The following is a 22,767-nucleotide window of genomic DNA, read 5'->3' as shown; positions in this document are numbered from 1 at the left end:
TCCCAACATGTACTGTGTGGATCTGTACAGCTGCTGCAGCCGAACAGTGAAGGGTGGGCACTGGACATCTAATCCTGATACGTCACTTACAGGGGATTCAGAAAGCAAAAAAAACCTGCCCCTGTTCACAGACGTCAGCAGCACCACCACGGAGGCTGGAGCAGTGGGCTACCTCTGCTGACACACACACAACACACGCAGATACAGGCATGCCATATTAACGCGGCAGCACAACGGGGACACGCCGCCGCACTGCGAAGCGGAGGAGCTGTGTCGCAGCAGCTCAGGAATGTCCACCGTGCAGCCCTGAGGAGAAAATGAAGCGCAAGAGCGAGAGGAGGCGAGCCGAGTCGAGGAAAAAGCGCTGTGCAGCTCCCAACAGCTCAGAGGCGGAGCCAAACTCTGATATTTACATTGAGATAACAGGTAAGAGGGGCTGCAGAACGAACCCCGTCAACTTTCAGCCTAGTTGGCAAATGCATTGAGACGCGCTCACAGAAATGCGCTTTAAATGACCGGGATGTGTGGAAGTGTTTGATTTTTTTTGCAGCTTTTGTCCTAATATGGCGACACCATCTGTTCTTTTATCGTTAATGCACCGGGTTTACAAGGACTTAAATTCACAGTCAGTGCACACGATACGCCAATTAACAATTTTGCTGTTGTATTTATTACAATACAAAACTTATTTTTGTGTGCGCCATCGGACTGAGTGGTAGCTTGTTGATTGTGCAAAGGGTAGTGCTGTGATTTATTAATGCCAAAAATATCACAGTCAACCCGCTGTCAGTGTCACCTAAAGTTAATTTTCATGTCTTTATGGCGTTTCCTGGTTGATGCACATCCTCGGTGAGCTCAAGTCGGCAGAGAGGGGAGGTTCGTCCGAGTGGACACCGCGATTCTGATTGGCTGACGGATCGTCCTAGCAACCGCTTGGGCAACGGTCCCGGGGCCTATCATGTGTCTTATGTGGAGAACTTTAAACTGAGACAGGCGGGGCTTTGCTTAACTGACAGGTTATTCCTCCAATCATGTGGCGCCCTGTATCTCTCGCAGCCAATAAGATCCCGCGCAACTCTTTGGGGGAGGAGCCATGTTAGGATCATTTTTAGCAGAGTGCGCACTTGAATACGAAACTGTCCGTCCCTTCCCTCCTCGGCTGGTGACTTTCTCCTCTTTAAAAACAAAGTCACACTCGAGAAGCTTTCTTTTTAACGCTAGTTTTTACTTAACTTTTAACTCGTATTTTTTTATTGAAAAATACAACATTCGTGTAAAAGTTAGCATAGCATGCGCAAGTCCTCGTGAAGAAACTCAGTTCTTCTCTGCAAAAAAAAAAAAGAAAGGGAAAAAAACGTCATGTTCAGAACTGCTGGCAAGATGACCGCGGACGATGTTGCGTCAAGGTGTATTGAGTTCGTCAAGGGTGAGTTGCCAGAATACGATTTATAAAGAAGTTGTTTTGTGCAAAAAAAGAAGCAGGTTCGTAGAAGTGTGTATTTACGCATGGCAAAAGCAAGTAACTGCCTCTTTATTTTGTCGCCCTGCCCCCCTTCTCTGCCATTCCCCTCTCCTCCCTCCTTCCTCCAGATCAACTATATTTTGCCATACTTCAGCAAAAGATCAAGAGCACAGCTGAAAGACACTGTTTCTGCATAGATGAAGAGCTGGCATACGAGAAGTGAGTCCAATGTGGTCTCTGCATTTTGAGCATTGCTTATTGCATTATTCTTGCACTTTGCCCTTCCATGTCACTCTGAGTGCAAGAGGAGACTTTTTAAAATGCGCCCACAGTGGCCACACCTCGTCTTATCATTGCATTCATCTGAAATAAATTATATAATAAATATGCTTGCACACAGCCTTAATTGCACAAGTTGTTACTATGAGGTCACTCAAGAATATTATGCTTTATATAATGAGGATTTGCCTGTTTGTGCTGTTGGAAAAAGTAAACAAAAGTGCACTGCTGCAGCTTCAGAAGGTTGCAGTGGAGGATGGGACTGACTCAATGGGTTGTTGTTCAGTCGGTCACAAGAGATGGCATGTCTGACCTTTCTGAATTTTGTGCCAGTAGTACAAAAAAAACAGACCTCTTGTCTTTGCAGCTTTTTGTCCTGTTCTGATTGACCCACTCCTACATCAAATGCTTCCAAATATAGTCTTTACACTGTCAGTGTTTTTACTGTGTCAGTGTGAGGTAGCTGATTCTATCCAGTGAAACTTCCCCAGAGACAATAGCTGGTTGCATAAATAGCCACTCTGACACACTCTTCTTCTTCTTTCTTCTTTGTCTCTCTCTCTCTTTCTCTCTCAGCTTCTATGCGGACTTTGGTCCCCTTAATCTGGCCATGTTTTATCGCTTCTGTTGCAAGCTGACGAAGAAGCTCAAGGTAAAGTAAACTGCTCCTCTTAATTGCATTTCCTGGAAAGGAAAATGGGGGAAAGAACCCAGGTCAATCAATATTTATTTATACTTGCAGCAGGTAGACGGTAAAATAGGGTTATAGCATTAGTATTCCTTGTTAACTTGTAATGACACTGTTCTTCTTTGCCAAGGTAACTTGTTTGTATTTGTGTGTGTTGTGATTTTGAAGGCCACAATGTACCGATTTGAGTAAATAAAGTTTGAATGCACATCTGCAGCTCTAGCTCATCACTGCCTTGTGTCGATTGCTCAGCCTCATTCAAATCAAATTTAGTTTCGTTTGGCATTCACCCCTTCAGCTATGTAGCATTTTTGTAATGAATTCCATGTATCTTCCAACAAGTCTGCAAGGGATCTTTAAAAGTTCAAGTCCTTTTTAATAAGGAAATTACATTTTAATCTGTCACCTTCAGCTGTTTTATACGACACCATTAGGAATTAATTCAACCCGGTTGAGTGATACTTAGCAGGGGTGGAAAAATGAATGTTTAACTTGACTCATTTCATTCCGACATGTAACACTCTATATTTTAAGTAAAATAAATAAGTTATCACATGTCATTTCATGCTGTTTTCAATGTCTTTGCCCAGTCCATAACACTCTCAAGGAAGAAGATCATATTTTATACGTGCGGAGATCAGAAAAAACAAGTCAATGCTGCCTACCTAATAGGCTCATATGCAGTAAGTTGTGTACACGCGTGCACTTTACATATAGCTGCTGAACCTGTCTTGTACCAAGCATAATTCTGATTATCAAAGATTAAAAACTTGCTAATTAGACATTTCTTTTTTAAAGGTAATGCATTTGAATATGATGCCAGAGGAGGCCTACAGTCTGCTGGTGTCGAGGAATTCAACGTATATTCCATTCAGGTAGCAAATCACCAACAGTTTGTGCTTAATTTTATTAACTCTTTTGTGTTTTATTAATTGCTCTGTCTTTTTAAATGTTTTTATTTGTCATCTTTTTATGTTTTCTCCTATATTAGGGAGTTTTAATTCTTCTGTAAAAGCTGTGTGCACTTTATTCAGTCTTACTGATTGTATGGGGTGGACAGGTGTTTTTATGCAGCTAACGACCTCAAACAGGTGCTTCTAATTTAGGAGGATAGGTGGAGTGGAGGTGGACTTTTTAAAGGCCACTAACAGGTCTTTGAGGCTCACAATTCTAGCTAATAGACAGGTGTTCAAATACTTATTTGCAGCAGTATCATACAAATAAAATGTTAAAAAAAATCATACACTGTGATTTCTGGATTTTTTTTTAGATTATGTCTCTCACGGTGGACATGCACCTACGATGAAAATTTCAGACCCCTCCATGATTTCTAAGTGGGAGAACTTGCAAAATCGCAGGGTGTTCAAATACTTATTGTACCCACTGTATAAATGGTTTCAATTTTGCCTTCACCAGTAAAACTCTTTTAATAATCTCTGTGTATGATAATGTGCTGTATAAATATACTTGTTTGCTTGTTCTAAATTAGAGCAGCTTAATGACGGTTGCTACAGCATGATAATATATTGTTTTATTATTAACAGACTTACAGTAGTAGGCATACTTCATTAGTGAATACAACCTAGCTCATCTGATAAGTAGCATTATAGCCTGAGTTAATTAATTTCCGGTTTCTGATTTTTATTTGTTTTTGTACCTGGTGAAATTGTTTAATGTTTAAAATGTTCCAGCATCGTTCAGGAGAGGCACTTTTAGAGACAGGTGATGGAAACTGTTGTAAGCAGAAGAACTAAGATAAAACATCCACAGTGTGTTGTGCAACGAAAGACCACAAGTATATTATGTTTTGCAGAGATGCCTCATTTGGAACTTGCATGTACAATCTGAACATCCTCGACTGCCTTCGTGGTGTTCACAAAGTAAGCATTTTAAAGACTGATTTATTTTTCTCTTTCTTTTATTGCTGTGTTCCTAGTAAAATTGTTTTCCTCTTAACCACTCACCAGGCTCTACAGTACGGCTGGCTCGACTTCTCTAACTTTGATGTGGAAGAATATGAGCACTATGAGAGAGCAGAAAATGGAGACTTAAACTGGATCATTCCAGGAAAGTTCCTTGCTTTCAGCGGGCCTCATCCAAAAAGCAAAATAGAGAATGGTAATTGTATTACTTTATAGAACTATGCCTGACCTGTTTTTAAAAGCCTCCCAAACTCACAAGAATGTTTTCTCCTACTCAAGGGTATCCTTTGCATGCTCCCGAGGCTTACATCCCATACTTCAGGAAACACAACATCACCACAATCATCAGACTCAACAAGAAGATGTATGACGCGAGGCGTTTTACAGACTCTGGCTTTGAGCATCATGACCTGTTCTTTGTGGATGGGAGCACACCCAACGACTCCATTGTCAGAAAGTTCCTCAATATCTGTGAGAATGCAGAAGGAGGTATTGCTGTCCACTGCAAAGGTAAGATTTCTGGTGCAAAACACACATTGTAGCTGTATAACCTCTGCATAATATCCTGATTATTGCACAGCTCAATGCCATACCGCTTTGGTTTTAGCTGGTCTGGGGAGGACCGGTACTCTGATCGGCTGCTACATGATGAAACATTACCGCCTGACTGCAGCAGAGGCAATTGCATGGATACGGATCTGCCGACCAGGGTCCATCATTGGTCCTCAGCAGAACTTTGTTGAAGAGTAGGTGTTCCCTGAGGCAGGGTTTTCTAAATGGCACATATTTTCTATACAATGAAATATCAAAGACTATACAAGTACCAACATGAGTTCCATTTTTTTTTAAGGTGTGAAGAGTTTGGCAGCCAGAAACTCAGCTAATCAGATTTGATTGACAGTTTTGATTAAGAAAACAGGGCTTCAGGGCTTTTAGAAACAGCTCATTGTTATGCAGACCTCTGCATCACAGGGGTTTTCTGAGAAATCTTAATAAGAAAGCTGTTTAGCAAGAAAAAGAAGTTCATTTTTTGGTTTGTTGAAATTTTGTACGTCAGGAAGCAGAACGGTCTGTGGGCAGATGGAGATGTTTTCCGAGAGAAGATGTTAAATGAACGAGAGAACGGCAAGATGGCAGTAACCAGGATCCTGTCTGGAGTGGATGACATAACCATCAATGGCAGCAACAAGAACAGGGCATCCAAGAAAGAAGAAATGGACCTGGTGAGTTTAAAGTAGGACTGCACAGTGTAGTAATGGTTAGCACTTTCGCCTTGCAGCAAGAAGATCCCCGCTTCAAATCCCGGCCTGGGATCTTTCTGCATGGAGTTTGCATGTTCTCCCTGTGCATGCGTGGGTTTTCTCCGGGTACTCCGGCTTCCTCCCACAGTCCAAAAATATGCTGAGGTTAATTGATTATTCTAAATTGCCCGTAGGTGTGAATGCGAGTGTGATTGTTCGTCTGTATATGTAGCCCTGCAACAGACTGGTGTCCCCTGCCTTCGCCCAAGTCAGCTGGGATGGGCTCCAGCACCCCCGCGACCCTAGTGAGGATAAAGCAGTGTGTAGAGAATGGATGGATGGAGTTTAAAATACACTCCTGTCATACTTTCAGGTGTGGAATGTGTTGCATAACTCAAACGAACTACAAGGACATACGACTTTGTCTTTTAATTGCTTTTTAACTGTTTTTCAGTACAACGATGAAGAGGAGAGGAATGGCCTTACACAAGGTGATAAACTACGAGCCCTTAAGAGCAAGAGGCAGTCCAGATCGTCTTCAGGTTCATTATCGTAAGTACCCAGGCAGCCTGCAGACCTTATCATGCATCACGCCGACGTGTTATAGTTCTGTAGAATGAGCGATCCCTTTCCTTGTCAGTCCCTCGGATCATTACACGTGTACGGTAGTGTTTTTCAAATCATAAGTTACTTATGCTTTGAAAAAAATGACCAGGAAGTGATCATGTAGGATGTTTTTGTTACATTTATCATTTCATTTGGTGAGCTTTCTCTTTCCCTCAGTGTTTATCCAGGGTAGTCAGCTGTCCTTTTGAGCCAGATTTTAGGCATTGCTAATAGGATAGGGCAGCTCTCCTTTACTCATACCATGGCAATATCATCCTAATATCACAATGTATGTGTGAGCTAAGGAACCAGGCAGTATCCCTGTATTATTGCAATAACTTTTTTCTCTTCTGATTCTTTTATGTTAATGCTATCACATACAAATTAAATTTAATCAAGTCATCCCACTTTGAACAATAGTAACTCAGATATTAAGGCACAGAATAAGTGACACAGATGTTTGGAGGGCTGGTATTTAGTTACTTTGATACACACTCTTCCAGAAAAAAACATTTTGTTGAAGGCTGGATTTAGAAGGGCACAAAAGACGTGGAGGTTTAATCCACGTGTGGTCCATCTGTCAGACTGTTTTACTGCAGAACTGATAATCTGTAAATTGTCTTCTTCAGTCAGTTAAAAATAAATCTCTTGGATTGCAGGAAAACACAAGTGGGTCAAGTCAGTATAGAGCTTGCTAGTCACTAGGTTATCATGTCCCTGTCTCCTTTAGGTATTTGGGCCACTCATTTGGCCAATAGAAGACTTTGCAATATAGATAAATTTTATTGTTGAGATAAAACATGTTTATTACCATTGTTATTTTTGAAAAAAATCACTGGTGCAAGATGTGTGTATATTGAATTTGCTGAGGACTACAGTGTCCATTTTCCTTCATATCAATTCTCTGTCTCTGAAAGTGATTGAATGAGGGCTGCACAAGCATTAGTGTATAGAAATGTTGCGATTTAACAAGCATTCTTAGCATTGCACAAGAAAACACAATCCTGGATTATGAGTGAGTACAAGAACAGACCATGATTTATTCTGACCTCTGAAAACTCTGAATGCAATTTAACAGTAAATGTAAAAGAGTATTTTTATTTCTCTTTTTTTTTGTCTGCAAGGATAGAAATGTGTGCTCACTGCTTGGCATATGTGAAATGTGAAACTAACGAATCTTGGAAATGTCAAACAAAATTAAAGACATCCATTTCCTTTGAAAAACAGCCACATTTTGATTTTCTGGTGTGTTTTTGTGAGGACCAAACAGAAGAAATAAGGCTAGACATCTGTGGCATGTGACTAGTCAGCTCTATGGCAGCACTGTGACACAAAAGGTGCTAATGCTCACCCACTGCTGATCAGGAAGGCTCTTCCACATCATTTGTGCCCATGTAAATCAAGCTGTGGAAGGTTGGGTGTCACCGTGGCTGAGGATGGTTGACTGGCCTCTGCCAATGTACCCATATGGCTTTGGCTTTTGTTGTCCCATGTCAGGCAGGTGGTAGTGTTCTGCTGCAGCCTCATGGGCACGGTGTGGCCGATGTGTTGCCTGCCGTTCAAAAGATAGCAGAGAGAGGCAGAGAAAGAGTGGGGGAGAGGAAAAACAGAGAGAGGATGTGAGGTTTTGTATGATGGAGGTAAGTGCACGTCACTTCCTTATTTAGCTGACATCCTCCTCCTGTAGAAATGGTTGCTATGCCAGTGAATGGTATGGCTAACGGTATGGCTGATTTGAAGTTGTTCTGTTTTTCTTTCTTTTCTTTCTGTCTTTGGATGACTATGGTGTGAAGTGGATATGCACTTAGTGGATGCATTACATTTACACGCCTTTCATTATCTGCCTCATGGACTCACTGAGCTGTACTGCTTTGACATCGAGGCATATCTGAGATATCCTCTGAGTTACAATAAAGCTCTTAAGTTGAGCCCACTCTATTTGTTAACAAAAGCACCAGTTATTCAACTAATCATGGTTTTACATAAGATCTGGATTAGTTGAATTAAAAGTTTTAGTGCTTGGCTTGCATTACTGACTTTAAAAAAATGCTAGTGAGGGAAACTTGGGCCTCATTCTCATCTGCAGTAGGAACTTCCTCATTGTTGAGTAAAGTAGCTAACTTGTTAGCTCGACCATTTAAGTTATAGGTGTTTTGGGAAATTGCAAATAGTTCTTTGGTATCAGAATCATCTGTGACTGAGGTGTTTTATGGGTTTAAGTAGTGTCTTTAATGTTGGGATGGTAAATTCCTCCTGATAATCATTCTAATACAAAGGATTACAAAGCTTCACATATTGAGCTTCTGAGGAGGCAGCGGGATGCAAACAGGTTCTTATCCATTCTCATGAGGGAGTTGAGGCAGAAGGGAGATTTGCTTGCACTTCAGCCCATATGCTGTATCAGTGTATGTGTTGCTACACAAACATCTAATTTCCAGCTAAACTTCACCATCTGGCTACACTGTTTGTTATATTATGTAACACTGAAGTGCATGTTGAATTCCCAGGACGACTAGAACGAAGAATATCAAACTTTTCTTCACCTTCTCTGCCTTTTCACGCATGGCAACAGGCATGACACCCTTGGACATGCACGCATGCACATGCCTCTGTGTTTGTGTCTAACATGTAATTAATGTTGGGCCGGGATCATTGTCAATTGCCTGTTGTTTTTCCATTGCTTCTGTGACTGGATCAGTGTACACAAGTCGTCTGAGCTTTGTTTACTCCTTCAGTTTTCTGTCTCTGCCACCTTGTTTTAAAATGGTCTGTTTATGTGGAACAAAATTAGACGATGGGTACTTGAATTCATGTGTGATCTGACCTTTTTAAGACTTGGTTCTTTGCATTTATAGAACCCAACCAATAATGACAAGCTAAAATCAACCATTAGCTGTTAATCACAGATACTATAAATCTTTTGTGGTCTCTTAATGTTTTTATAAGCTGACTATATATGAACTTTTTCCATAATGTGTTTTCATTTAGTTAAAATGAATCCAGTGTCATCTTTGTAGCTATTATTAGTATCATCTTTTAAAAGTAAAATTTGTCTTAAACTTAAATCCTGCTATTAACTGTTTTCTCTGTCCAAAATGTGTCACGATTTTGTGTTAACTTAGAATATCTTTCTTTTGTTTTTGTATATTGTTAGCCTTTTCCAACGCTCACATATCAGTACCCACTTCAAAACTCGTACATTGGGTGGGTTCTAAGTATATGGCAGACTGCTAGTACATCAGAGCAAGTGGAGAACAGAAACTTGCTGTCTGGCACTGTTGGATGCAAGGCTCTATGAAAAGGTGTTTCATCTAATCCAGTCCCAGTGGAAAAGCAGAACATCAGAGGCTTTGTGTCCTGCCCAGACGTCTCTTGTCTCTCCTTCCTTTTTTTTCCCCTTTTTTTCCGTTTGCTCTTGTTGTTGGATTTGTCCTCCTTTCAGATGGCTGGTAGCCATGCTGCTCTCCTCCCTGTGTAGCCTTGCCCTGTGGTGGATTGTGTATGGCTTCCCTTCTTCCATCCTGCATTTCTGTATAGACGGGTTAGGATTTCAATGAGTTCTACCGCCCGTCAGCCCCCCAAAAACCTGTCCTGCCCCTCCTTCTGGAGCTCTAACTGAGAATGCTGTAAGTGAGCCCCCAGTCTCTTATGTCTTTTAAATTCCCAACCCGAATCAGAAATCTGTTCAAAATCATCATTTTACTTTATTCCTTCTGCAAACACTGTAAATTTATAGCTGATGAGCAGAGCCAGTCGTTAAAATCTACAACATCAGAGGCTCCTGCCTTGTCCTTGTCTCCATTTTCTGTACATACTGATTTATTACCACAGACATTCCCATCATCCTGTCATCTTTAAAAATCATGCTTTGCTGGCTATTGTGTTGACTGGAGTGCCAACTGTTAAGATGTAACCGTGTCAGACAGTTAAGCCCTGCTGATGCAAATAACTAAGACAAATCAAGTCTCTCAGCAGGCTGCTTAGTGCCACCCCCTGGCTTTTTCTCATACTTGGCTTTACTAATCCTACCTGGCTGCTGAATGCAATAAGAATCTATTCACAAGTAAAAAGCTATCAAATTTTTAAAAACCCTCTTGCCCATCTCCATGCAGTCTTTTCCTCCTCTGCCTCCACTCTTGTCGTGTCTCTTAACAACTTGATTTTCACATTTTTACTACCATCTTACTGTCTTCACAGACAAGAGGAGAATAAGATACACACCAGGTCGTCATCACAGTCCCTGAGGTAAAGTGCGTTGTAATCACACAACAAGCATACTACAAATACACGGTCATAAAACAGGCCACAGACTGATTGACATTTATCTCCTGTGCAGCAGGGTCATCTTGCAGGCCAGCGTTCAGGGCTGTAAGACCAGCGTTGGCCCTTTGGCTCTCTCTGACCACTCAGACAGCAGAAAGAGGACCAGAACCTCACTGCCAGCCAACGGTGTAGGAGGAAGGTCAGTGTCTGGATTTGACACTCAGCACTTATTTACTGAAATTACATATAATGAAGAAGAGCAGACAACTATAAAGTCCAATTTTCATCTCCTGCATAGACATCAGATGCCTTTTTGTTGAAAAGCAGCTGAGTTTCAGTTCACTTTATTATCAGAACAAATAAATGTGTTGCAACTCTGATGTGTTTATGTGGCACTGATGCACAGTTGAAAAGCAACCAAGAGGCTATAGCCACTCATGGGTCCTTGTGGAGTAAATTAACAGCTTCCCTTCTCTCTGCCAGCTCCCTGTGCCACACCAGACTGGTCAGGTCTCTAGGCAACTTGCATGTCGCGGCTGGCGACAGAGACCCAATGTGTTGTGAGCCCTGTGGCAGCCATAGAGACACAGCCAGTGTCACACCCAGCACAGGCTCTCTCATCAACTTTAACATGGCACAGGTCCACCTGCAGGCAAGCTCACTCAGAAACTCCTTGTGCCAGATGGAGATTTGGGCTGCATTTACACACAAATAGAAACAATTTTTTTAAAATGCAAAATTTGTTCTAACGAAGAGCAGATCTCCACTGTGCTGCCCAAACAAGGACAGTCATTTTCAACATTTTTTTTTTGTGGTTTTGGCAGCCATTGGATAATCAGATCTTTAGAGCAAAGGTGTAAAAATGTGACGTGTAAATCCAGCCAAAATCCAGATGCTATGAACACTCCCCTTCTTCTCCTCCTCTTAATGTTCAAGACAGCAGTTGTGTCAATCATTTATAGAGTTTCGGCTGGGCTGCATCAGCAATTTAAACAAAACTTTGCTGTGGTTTAGCTACAAATTCTTTTTAATCAGACATTCTATTTTTCTTCCTTGACATGTGGCTTAGATCTCATAATTCAGGTATCAGTTGAGGTATCTGAATGCCAGGGTTTTGATCTCAGTAGAAAATTACTGCTATTAAGTAAGGACAAAAACTTGTCTTAGTTAAATTCTCAATGAATTGAAAAGATTTGAGTAACAGTAATTCAGGCTAGAGAAATGGCTTTCCGTTTTAAATCATGAATGTTTGCATATGATGAGCACATTTCCTAGTCCAACAGAGCAGAGAATGACAGTACAATAAGCTTGATCAATTGACGTGGTAATAAATCTAAATTATATTTCCCTACTTCGTGCCTATCACTTTGTTTGCATTGTTAGGCCACACAATAGTTAAATCTTTATCTAGCATAATTAATTTAGATATAGTGATGATGGCGCAACCCAGCCTGGCTTCTTTACTCAAATGGTCTACTAACATTACATATAGTTTTAACACTGTCCAGGACTAACATGTAATAAATCTGACCCTGCTTATGTACACTACTGGGATGCAAAATCAAACTCCACCTGCCTCAGTCTCCCTGATGCTTCTTTCAGTCTTTCTTGCCGTGTTCTCTAAGAACTGTGCATTTCGGACTATGACTGGCTGTAGCTTTCTGGACGCTGCTGCTCACTGTGTGATCTGCCTATGGCCTGTTGTCACCATGTCTGCATCCTTTACTCGTGCTGTAATTATCTCCTTTCCCTCTTCTGTATTTCTTACATGCAACAGACGCACTGTCTCCAGAGGACGTAAAGCTCGAAGCTCTTTGCAATCAGTTAGATTTTCCAGGCTATGGTATCTATCTCTCAACTTTCCCGTCTTGCATTTGCTGCATTTTAAATCAGTTTTTCTGTTAATGCTGATTTTTTTTTTCTTTTACAGTCACTCCATACCCAAAGCTAGAGCTCCTCTACTCCGATGAGCCTGCGGATCCGGAAATACTACAGATATCCAACTTCTATACAGCTGTACTACTCTTTCAGTAGATTTTTAATTTTGAGAAAAAGGTTGGAACAAATTTTAACCAACGTGATGTGACATGTAATTCATTTTTAGATTGTTTGAGTACCAGTAATTTTACCAATAAGGCACTTTTGTTTTTATACTTTTAAACATAGCCTCATAAAACTGATAGTTTTAATCATCACCTGGTTGTTCCTACTTATTGAAGCATGTAGTAGCAAACATCAGCTTGAGCCACAACCATCAGACCGGCATGTGAATGTGTGAATCCAGGAGATTCCCTCCAAAAGGAGCACTGTGCAGCAGATGTTTTAGTGTGTAAGGTAGGAGGATTTGTGGTTTAAGATTTATAGATGGAATTGGACAGGAGTTTGGAATTCAAACCTGCTCCTGTCCCTCTACTGCAAGAGTCACAGGAGTGGGTTTGCCTTGGATATAGTTGAAATATCTGCAATGAAAGTCTATTGGCAAGAATTCCATCATATAATATAGTACTGTGCACATTTATACCTCCATTCTCAAGATCTGGCTTGTCTTATTCCTGTCATTTACCTGTGAAGCCTTTTAGCTCCTGTCTTTCCAGACTGTAAATATGTCAACATTTGATATACTCTGTATTTTGTAAATATTTTGTACTGTTAAAATCATGCTATGAGATAAGTGTATGGTCCTGATGGGGCCTTGTCTAACTCATGATCATAATCCACTAAAGACATTTGCTTTAAGCACATAGAATCAGACTTTTTAAATAAATGTACTCCAAGTATGCCTCGAGTGTCCTTGCACCATATGCTTAGCATTAAGATGCATTTACCACAGTATCAAGTTGGCATTTGTCTTCACTGTGATGTAAATGCTTTTAGGAACAAAGCTAACAATTCACAGAAAGACCATGCTGTTTTGGCCAGCCAGTAATAGTTGTGGGGGGAACAAAAATAAATCATAAGCTGACCTTTGCTTTGTTTAAATACCGGTACTCAGTGTTGCCTTCAAAACATTAAAAAAAAAAGAAACTTGCAAAGGCATTTATTGAACAGTGCATTTAGTGCAGTAGAACCCAAAACCCAAAGAATAGCAGAAACATGAAAATTGTTTTGTAACAGGAGGTAAATGAAAAAGAAAAAATTAATTATCTTCCAGTTGCTAGAGCTGGGAAGTCTTCGGGGTCATCAGGGTTAGGTGCCAGACCATCCTCCTAATGGGAAAACAGCATTTGTCATTCATTATGAAAGCATCTTGCTAATTATTTTCTGATAGGTGAGGTGAGTGCACAGTAAATTCTCAGTCACAGTTCATTTAGAAAAACAAGCAAAAATTCAAATGCAAGATATCAAGATAAGGGTGCACATCATCTACAATGACAGGAAGAAGCATTTAAGCTCTTCCTGCAGGTTGTCCCACATTTCATCACCAAACACAGCCATGCATTTAGTACTTGGTGTCAGCTGAAAGTTAACACACCTTCTCCAGTATAGGACGAGCTCTCTCCAGACGACCACCTCGAGCTGCCCTTCCTCGGCCCCCACGACTGGGGCGTCCAAGACTCCCAAAATTGATGTCCAAGAGGGAGGTGATGTCATTCACAGACCTGCGGAGAAAGTTTCCTTCTTCCTCCATGTCCTCCATTGAGGCCTTGAAGTTCTGAAAGTGGGAAGCATGTGCTTTATAGACCATGGTCCAAAATGTATTCAGTCGAACACTAAGCAGTCTATAATAAGGTTTGCAAGGTCATCATAAAATGTTAAATTGGTATGTGATGCTTCAAAAAAAAAAACTATATATATCACAAGAGAACACAAATATGTTCCTCAAAATGGTAACAAAAGTTACTTAGACAAGCTCTGCTGTCAAACAAAGACCATCTGCATAAACTTAAGAAATCAGCCAAAATACTCTATAGCCTCTACTAATGCATACCAGCCCCTGTTTAAAGAATAGTTTGCCCAGGAGAAATCTGTCTTAGACTGGACCTTTTAGAGTCCTTACCTAGATCCCATAAAACAACAATGGAAAAAAAATCCAAGCTTTTCATTGAAGTTTTTCAATTTGATCCAGTAATTACTTTCATTAATACAGAGTATACTGCAGAAAGTTTTGCTGACTGAAACATGGAGGAAGCTTTAAAACACCACTACAGAACTACTGATTCTGTACTCATATTGTCAACTGTAGTTCAAACTCAAGGAAGGAAAGCCATCAGATTTCTAGTAAAGCCCCAAAACATTTCTTTATACAACATCTATCATTATAAAACTAGGGATGTGCAATACCAGTGGCACATGTATTATTGACTAATGAGCAAGATAATTTAATTGTTGCCCAGGTAATAGAATTTCAGCCAGTAATTACTTCCGTTAATGAAGAGCATGGTGCAGAGAAGGAACGCCACTCAAAACCTAGTACTGACTGAGCGGTGACTTTTTCCGGTCTCTTCTTTGCTCTTAGTGTTGCTGTGCGAACAGAAGGGCATGGCTCCTCACACACAATGAGGACATGCAGTGGAGGGTTTCAAATATATATATATATATATATATATATATATATATATACATACACATACACACACACACACACACACACATATCATTTAAGTTGATGATGAGAACAACTGCTATCACTCTAAGAGCAACAAAATCTACCAATAAGGTGACAGTATTCGCACTTTATCAACACTCAGTGAAATACAACTTTAACTACTCTAAAGTCAACACTGGCATAACAAGGATGTTATTCAAATAGCATGCAACTAATGTGAATGTGTTACAAAGAAACCGCAATGTGAGGAAATTCTTTCATTACAGGTTTTACTTTAAAAAAAAATAAATAAAAAAATCCACTGCTTAGTGCCCTGTCTGTGCATTACATCTTAGAGAGAAAAATCACTTTGGTGACCCCTCACAATACTGCATTACCTTGCACTAAGTTTGGGATTAGTTTTTGCATTCTGCCTGATCCATATGGCTCATGTGTCGGTTCACTCCAGTTCTATTACACTCAGTTTCAGGAAAAGCTCTCCAGATGTTACAGAAACAAGAGATGATATAACATTTTACATGACGCATATATTACTCAGTCATTTCACAGGGCTGAGCTAGATCAGTTTATGTGACTGACTGATCACAGCTGCAGCTGTTCTGCTGGGCTGTGATGGCTGGTGTCTGCTGCGTTTATGACTGAATGGATGGACTGATGGATGCGCCTAGCTGTGCTGCAACTATATGAACTTGTTGCGCTTCTATGACAGATGTGTTAACACGTGTTGCGACAAACTAGGAAAACTGTGGATTCAAAATGCTTAGCCCCATCAGTTCACTGCACAACCAACCACTGTGTGTAGTTCACCTACTATAATGTCACAAGCATAATCTTAACACCTAGAGTGCAGCCACAATCACAGCACAGTTATGTGGTCATATTAGCAAGAGCTGGTGACATAGCTCCTCTAATCTTTAACTGCAGTGGTAAAGACTTGTGCCTGAGCAGCCACAGTTGAGATTGTACACTCAAAAATATAAACACTTTTGTTTTTGCTCCAATTTTTTATGAGATGAGCTCAAAGATGTCAGACTTTTTCCACATACACAATATCACCATTTCTCTCAAATATTGTTCACAAATCTGTCTAAATCTGTGATCGTGAGCACTTCTCCTTTGCTGAGATAATCCATCCCACCTCACAGGTGTGCCATATCTAGATGCTGATTAGACACCATGATTAGTGCACAGGTGTGCCTTAGACTGCCCACAATAAAAGGCTCTGAGAGGTACACTTTTGTTTTATTGGGGGGGGGGGGGTCCCCACTCCTCTTCAATGGCTGTGCGAAGTTGCTGGATATAGGTGGGAACTGGTACATGCTGTGGTATACGCCGATCCAGAGCATCCCAAACATGCTCAATGGGTGACATGTCCGGTGAGTGTGCTGGCCATGCAAGAACTGGGACGTTTTCAGCTTCCAAGAATTGTGTACAGATCCTTGCAACATGGGGTCGTGCACTATCCTGCTGTAACATGAGGTGATGTTCTTGGATGTATGGCACAACAATGGGCCTCAGGATCTCGTCACGCTATCTCTGTGCATTCAAAATGCCATCAATAAAATGCACCTGTGTTCTTTGTCCACAACAGACACCTGCCCATACCATAACCCCACCTCCACCATGGGCCACTCCATCCACAACACTGACATCAGAAAACCGCTCACCCACACAACGCCACACACACTGTCTGCCATCTGCCCTGAACAGTGTAAACCGGGATTCATCCGTGAAGAGAACACCTCTCCAACGTGCCAGACACCATTGAATGTGAGCATTTGCCCACTGAAGTCTGTTACGGCGACGAACTGGAGTCAAGTGGAGACCCCGATGAGGATGATGAGCATGCAGATGAGCTTCTCTGAGACGGTTTATGACAGTTTGTGCAGAAATTCTTTGGTTATGCAAACCGATTGTTTCAGCAGCTGTCCGAGTGGCTGGTCTCAGACGATTTTGGAGGTGAACATGCTGGATGTGGAGGTCCTGGGCTGAGGTTGTGAGGCTGGTTGGATGTACTGCCAAATTCTCTGAAACGCCTTTGGAGACGGCTTATGGCAGAGAAATGAACATTCAATACACGAGCAACAGCTCTGGTTGACATTCCTGCTGTCAGCATGCCAATTGCACGCTCCCTCAAATCTTGCCACATCTGTGGCATTGTGCTGTGTGATAAAACTGCACCTTTCAGAGTGGCCTTTTATTGTGGGCAGTCTAAGACACACCTGTGCACTAATCATGGTGTCTAATCAGCATCTTGATATGGCACACCTGTGATGGGGGATGGATTATCTCAGCAAAGGAGAAGTGCTCACTATCACAGATTTAGACAGATTTGTGAACAATATTTAAGAGAAATAGTGATATTGTGTATGTGGAAAAAGTTTTAGATCTTTGAGTTCATCTCATAAAAAAATGGGAGCAAAAACAAAAGTGTTGCATTTATATTTTTGTTGCGTGTATACACTTGCACAACCACCAGTGCTCTACTACCCAATACTGGATCATATTACAGCCCAGTCTCTTTCGTAAGAGCTGAGGAAACGCAAGAGTTATTGCAAGGGAACACAAAGAAAAAACAGTGACTACTCAACAAACTCCTTCAAGTAATTTCCATTCTCACCTCCATGTGCTTTGACTGGTGGATGACCTTGGCTTTGGAGGGAATCTTGTCCTCTGCTTTGCGGATATTAAAGTCTGTTTTGGGACGACTTGTCTCCTGCAGGGCCTTCCACTCGTCCAGGGTCATCTCCATGGCAACCTGGACCACCATCTCTCCATCCTCATCATCCATTGCTCTATCATAAATTGGGACCAAACTACATCTGTCAGCCCACTGTCCTTTGACATTTTTAGTTCTTAAATTTAGATCTAGTGTGCCACTGTCAAACAGAGATTCTTAGGTTGTTTATCATCAACACAACTTTGTCATCAGAAGAAATGACATCTCACTGTCAGAATTCTTTTCTCATTTTTTAAATAAAATTTGCAGTTTAACAAGGAGTAAAGAATGTATCCCCATCAAGCAGGCGGATGTTGTATAATTTTTTTTTTTTTTTACAAATACACAGTTAAAAGGAAAATGGGCTTCCATTTAATGTTTTAACGCATTTGATGTTTTGTAGTTCGTAAATGCTATGATTTTAATTTTTTTATATGTTCCCTAGACTAGACAACCGTTTGCCATTGAACCACATGATGTGGAACTAATGCTGCTTTAAAGTAAGAAAATTAATGTGCCACTCACCGATTCAGATTCTCATCCTCCACTGGTATTTGGGGCTCCTCTGGCTTGACTGGAACATCAGGAGTCAGCTCCATCAAATCACTTCACAAAAGGGATATGGACAAACAGAATTATATTTCTATTGTGCCCAAAGATAAAAGATGCTGCTGTCATGCTAATGAAAGTTCACTTACTTTGAAGCTTCTTCAACACTGCCCCAATTCCAGGCTCCCCTACCTCCTCTCTTTTCCTCAGGACAGATACCCCTGCATAGTTGTATTGCAATTGATTGATGACTGATTGAATACAACTACACCATCATGAAACAGGTCTAATGAAAATGAAGCTTTATATATTGGACTGCAACATGAACAAAAGAGCTTACGTTCCATTATGGCGATCAAATTCTCTTTTGCCTCTTTGATTGAAGTCGTCAGTGTTCCTTGTATATCCTCCACCTTTTCCTCCTCTCCTACCTCTGAAGCCCCCTCTGCCCTTGAGGTCAGAGTCAATATTGTCAAAGGGTCTAGTAGACAATGAGAGAAATACTCAGTTTATTCCTGTGGCAGTTCCTATATTTTAAACCCAGCTACTTGAATTAATGTGACAGACACTGGCATGTAAACATGACTTCCATCAATAACAACTGCTGTACAGGCATATCCTAAAACGCTGGTTAATATTGACATAAGCAGCTACCACACCAGGGAAAACTTCTGTGTACTAAATGACGGGTGCATTTCATTACTTGTAAGGAATGAGGAAGTTAAGATTTCATTTTAAGAAGCAGAAATTGCTATTTTTTCTTTCAGATGTTGCCTTCTTATTTTTGAAAATATTTAGGATCAAAGGGAAGCAGAAAAAAAATGCCTTTCTGTTAAAAAAAAAATTATGGAAATTAGTGTAGACAAAACTGTACACAAGTCAGAATTAGAACTTCAAAAATATAAGTACAAGCTCTGGAAGCAATGCAGATTTTTCCATTAGCCACATTTTACAGGAGAATACATACTTTGAGATGGAAAAGTCTTGTGGGTGTTTGTCCTGGTTGGCCCTACGCTGCCCGGCAGCAGCAGCTCTCTTCATGCCCCACTGGGCCTCTTCTCCATCTCTGCTCTCAGCCACTGGTGCAGGACGTGCCTGCTGCTGCTTGCGGACTGAGGACACAAAGTGAGGTGGAGTAATACTGTCAGTATTGTTTTATCACTTGGTCATTTTTTTTCTTCATGTTTTGTTTGGCAAATGAGGATAAACCACAGTTAGTTAACTGCATTCTATAATATCTCAAAGTGTTGCCTAGATGTTTGAATCTTCCAGTACAATTGTAGGCCTCCACCCTGACTTTAAAAACATTTCTCAATCTGCTTACATCCTATTAAGTCTCACCCAACATTGCTTTTAAAAAAAAGTAAAAAAGTGTTTATTTTCCTTTCATTGAGCAGCTGGAGTCATGTATACGCATTTAAATGCAGTTTGGAGTTGGCTGCTAACTAGCAATGTGTCACAAACAAAGCGACCTGGAAACCCACAACAGCATACACATGTGCAGCCTCGCTGACTTTGCATCATTAGCAGCTGACAAAGCTTGAGCATACTGTTCCCACTTGGCTGGACGAACTAGTCTAGAAATGCCCGCAGCTACCAGAATGGTTTGGCTTTGGGGTGTGTCACAGTGCTGCAGGCAGGCTGTTGGCTTACCCGGAACCGGGTCTTGACGATCCAAAGCGATTGGGGCACGTCTCTCCTTCTGGGACTCTCTCTGGCCAGGTCTTTTCAGCTTGGCTTTCTTCTCATCCTCTTCCTTTTTCTTCTTCTTCTTTTTCTCATTCTCCGTTTCCGCTTGGTTGATCAGGTCAAAAGGATCGGCATCGTCATCTAGAAGATCCCCGAACCTGTTCGCCACGACGCACCCGTAGGTGTCCGGCAGCATTGTAGCCTGTGTGGGGGTGAAAATAAAGGCAGTTCAAAGACTGATTCTCTCCTCAAGTTGAGCACATAGCTTATCTTTCAAACAGCAAAGACAGAGCACCGTTTTCCAGCGCAGCTACAAGAAAGAAGAGCAGAAGAACGGTACTTCGCTCCCCCAGTAAACATCCAGCAAATGAGCACAGCAGTTTGTCATCACTTTTAAATGTTTACACGTGTGGAGAGCCGCTGCAGCCCGCCCCGGTGCTCATCAATAGGCCGCTCACTAATCAATATTCATCTTATCCGCTTGGCTCGAGTTCTTCAGCTGTGAGACTCGGTGGATGGTTCTCTGCTTAGTCAGGCCATCGAATTGGCACAGGTGCTGAAGTTAAATTGATTGATTTTTTTTTCTTTCAAACTGGCCTTAACCAATAAACACAAAACATTTAAAAATTAGTATTTCCATTTTTAAGCTAAATGAGAAAATTTAACGGTAATTTAACCGCACAGTGACCCAATTTTACATGTTTAGCTATTGGATATTGTCCTTCTTTTCAAAGTTGGAAATAATATAAGTAATTAATAAATGACACAAGAATTAAGTAGTACTGAAATACTTCACCACTAAATTAGCTGTTGAAATGTTTTCGCAGTGGTGTCAATTTAACAGTTGCTAACATTCTACATGTATGCTTTATATAACTGACGACAGTTTACGGGAACGTTATTACTACTGTTAGATACATACTTAAAACAGCCAGGATAACGTTTATTCTCACACATAGTTGAGTTTATGTAGCTTAAATTAACGTACAGTTAACGATAACTAGCTTAAATGTGATTTATTCAGGCTCACTAGCAACCTAGCTTCAAAAGACCACCTGTGGTACTTAAAACCGTGACAACCAAACAGCTAATGCTAGCATCTAACCTTATGCTAATGTCAGTCGTTAAATTCACACACAAAAGTATTTTCTAGAAATTGCATCTGAAAGTAGTACTTCAAAAAAATTCTTTACCTTCATATGTATTTTATGGTGTCTGTAGATGACAGCGGCTGTTCCCGTCTTGTTAGTAGAAATAACTGAAGCAAAATCTCAGTGTCCCTATGTAACTGATTCAGGTCAAATAACGTCCTTCTGCCAAGTGCATCATGGGAAATAATAAGAAATAAGATAACATGGAAAGAGCATTGTCTTGGGGTTTTTTTTTTGGTTGTTTTTTCTTCCTTATATATATTTTTTACAGATCTAGAACATAATTCAGACAATATTTATTTTATTTTCAACGTGTGAAAGCATTGATTTGGTGAAGGTAAACTAGCCTCATAACCAATATACACTAGTACAATTTCATAGTGATCACTTTATTAATCATTAAGTAACATTGAAATATTTCTACTGATCTGAGGAAATCAAGAGAAGTGGCTTTGAGTTAAGTTGATATCATATTTTAAGATGATAAAATAAGCCTCTGAAACCTTTTAAGCGGTAACAAGAGGGTCATATAGTTTGAAAAAAAATAACAAATTAATTATCAGATAGTGAGCAATATTAGTTTGCAACCAGCTATCTTGTTAGCTCCAATTCTATACATGTCCACTGTAAAACGAGTATTTCAGCCGTATTTGAAGTAATTTACTCCAAAAAAGAAAACTGAAGGCAGTTTACTTTGTGGATTCTATCAATTTGAAACTACACTTTGTCCCTCTAAACGTCTCTTAAGTTTTTCTGCTGAAGCAATTACCTAAATTACAACAATGCAAGCTGTCTATTTGAGAAAAATCTAATGTTTTAAGTATATCTAACTTAAATTAGTGGCAATAATATGACTTTTTAAGTGAATTTGGATGAACTTTATTCAATTGTGGTAGCAATCAAAGCAATGTATATAGGTTGGTCCATCAATTCTCTTTATTTTAAATGTATTGGCTAAGCATTCATGGTGATGTTATATTATTTTTATGTCAGTAATTTAAATATCAGTTCTAATAAAGTTGTGATAATCCTTCCGACTGTGTCCTGGATCTGTCGCTTCAAAATATTTGGCAAAGTGGCTGCAAATAACAATTATTTTGTTGATTTTTCGATTACTTGTTTTTTTTTAAATAATGTCACAAAATGGTAAGAAAATGCCAGTCAGTGTTGCACAAAGCCCTATATGACAGTAACTTACAATGTAGTCACATCAACTTCAAACCTGATTAAGCTGTGTCAGCCTCACTACCAGCATGAGTCAGGAAATATTATATTTAGTGAAACTTAGCTTCATCTAGTGGCCAGAGTACAAACTACAACTCTATGGTGTCAACCCACAGTGTCCAGTTTACTGTATATCTGTTTACAGGGGTTTGGAAGGTTTATGCTACCATGTTAATATTAATAAATACTACAAAGAGTGGATTAACTCCAAGAGATGAAGTCTTACAGGCAGGTTCAGTTACACTTAATAAGCTAAATTGAATGTAAACGCACAGATTTAAGTGCTCAATAACAATGAAAATGATCTGTAAAAGGAAAATCTGCATGAAATTAGCAAAAACGCAAACTTTTTTTTACCCAATCTGACATACAAATATATTTTTAAAAATACACTGAGTGTATTTTTTGTAAAAATAATAATAATAATA

General features: G+C 40.2%; 2 protein-coding genes across 12 annotated transcripts; one reads left to right on the top strand and one right to left on the bottom strand.

The window, feature by feature from the left end:
• The first annotated feature begins 77 nt into the window (after window positions 1–77).
• cdc14b (cell division cycle 14B) lies at window positions 78–13,238 on the top strand. Of its 10 annotated transcripts, none has more exons than XM_022193677.2 (16): window positions 78–426; window positions 1,591–1,681; window positions 2,318–2,393; window positions 3,020–3,112; window positions 3,228–3,304; window positions 4,243–4,309; window positions 4,397–4,547; window positions 4,631–4,861; window positions 4,959–5,097; window positions 5,409–5,574; window positions 6,047–6,144; window positions 10,396–10,443; window positions 10,538–10,660; window positions 10,945–11,113; window positions 12,239–12,304; window positions 12,392–13,238. In XM_022193677.2, exons 1-15 carry the CDS (start codon window positions 318–320, stop codon window positions 12,260–12,262), a joined length of 1,662 nt encoding a protein of 553 aa, XP_022049369.2. In that variant the 5' UTR covers window positions 78–317; the 3' UTR covers window positions 12,263–12,304; window positions 12,392–13,238. The 10 variants fall into 10 exon arrangements, 7 of the variants coding, with proteins under 7 accessions (XP_022049369.2, XP_022049368.2, XP_051806798.1 ...); XM_022193676.2 differs by having other exon boundaries at window positions 81–426; window positions 10,535–10,660; XM_022193672.2 differs by lacking the exon at window positions 78–426 and adding an exon at window positions 935–1,426 and having other exon boundaries at window positions 10,535–10,660.
• Window positions 13,239–13,482: 244 nt separating this feature from the next.
• On the bottom strand, window positions 13,483–20,431 carry LOC110950857 (intracellular hyaluronan-binding protein 4-like). 2 transcript variants are annotated; one of them, XM_051950843.1, is made up of 9 exons: window positions 20,260–20,431; window positions 19,929–20,166; window positions 19,243–19,387; window positions 18,616–18,756; window positions 18,425–18,496; window positions 18,252–18,332; window positions 17,628–17,802; window positions 13,934–14,113; window positions 13,483–13,667 (listed from the first exon to the last, which is right to left on the bottom strand). In XM_051950843.1, the coding sequence occupies exons 2-9, from the start codon at window positions 20,158–20,160 to the stop codon at window positions 13,602–13,604; spliced, it is 1,092 nt and encodes a 363-aa protein (XP_051806803.1). In that variant the 5' UTR covers window positions 20,161–20,166; window positions 20,260–20,431; the 3' UTR covers window positions 13,483–13,601. The 2 variants fall into 2 exon arrangements, with proteins under 2 accessions (XP_051806803.1, XP_022049372.2); XM_022193680.2 differs by having other exon boundaries at window positions 19,929–20,431.
• Window positions 20,432–22,767: the final 2,336 nt, after the last annotated feature.

Source organism: Acanthochromis polyacanthus, chromosome 7 (assembly GCF_021347895.1).
Source record: "Acanthochromis polyacanthus isolate Apoly-LR-REF ecotype Palm Island chromosome 7, KAUST_Apoly_ChrSc, whole genome shotgun sequence".
Lineage (NCBI taxonomy): Eukaryota > Metazoa > Chordata > Actinopteri > Pomacentridae > Acanthochromis > Acanthochromis polyacanthus.
This window is presented reverse-complemented; position numbering and strand designations above follow the sequence as displayed.

What these genes read in the sequence shown, in the direction of transcription:
- LOC110950857 (XM_022193680.2), bottom strand. Translation starts at nt 20,160, where the DNA reads ATGCTGCCGGACACCTACGGGTGCGTCGTGGCGAACAGGTTCGGGGAT. An exon ending in TCGTCAAGACCCGGTTCCGG is followed by an intron (nt 19,388 to 19,928) that starts GTAAGCCAACAG and finishes TTGTGTCCTCAG; the next exon opens with TCCGCAAGCAGCAGCAGGCA. An exon ending in TTTGATCGCCATAATGGAAC is followed by an intron (nt 18,497 to 18,615) that starts GTAAGCTCTTTT and finishes ACAACTATGCAG; the next exon opens with GGGTATCTGTCCTGAGGAAA.
- cdc14b (XM_022193676.2), top strand. Translation starts at nt 318, where the DNA reads ATGAAGCGCAAGAGCGAGAGGAGGCGAGCCGAGTCGAGGAAAAAGCGC. An exon ending in AAAAAGCAAAATAGAGAATG is followed by an intron (nt 4,548 to 4,630) that starts GTAATTGTATTA and finishes CTCCTACTCAAG; the next exon opens with GGTATCCTTTGCATGCTCCC. An exon ending in TCGTCATCACAGTCCCTGAG is followed by an intron (nt 10,444 to 10,534) that starts GTAAAGTGCGTT and finishes TCTCCTGTGCAG; the next exon opens with CAGGGTCATCTTGCAGGCCA.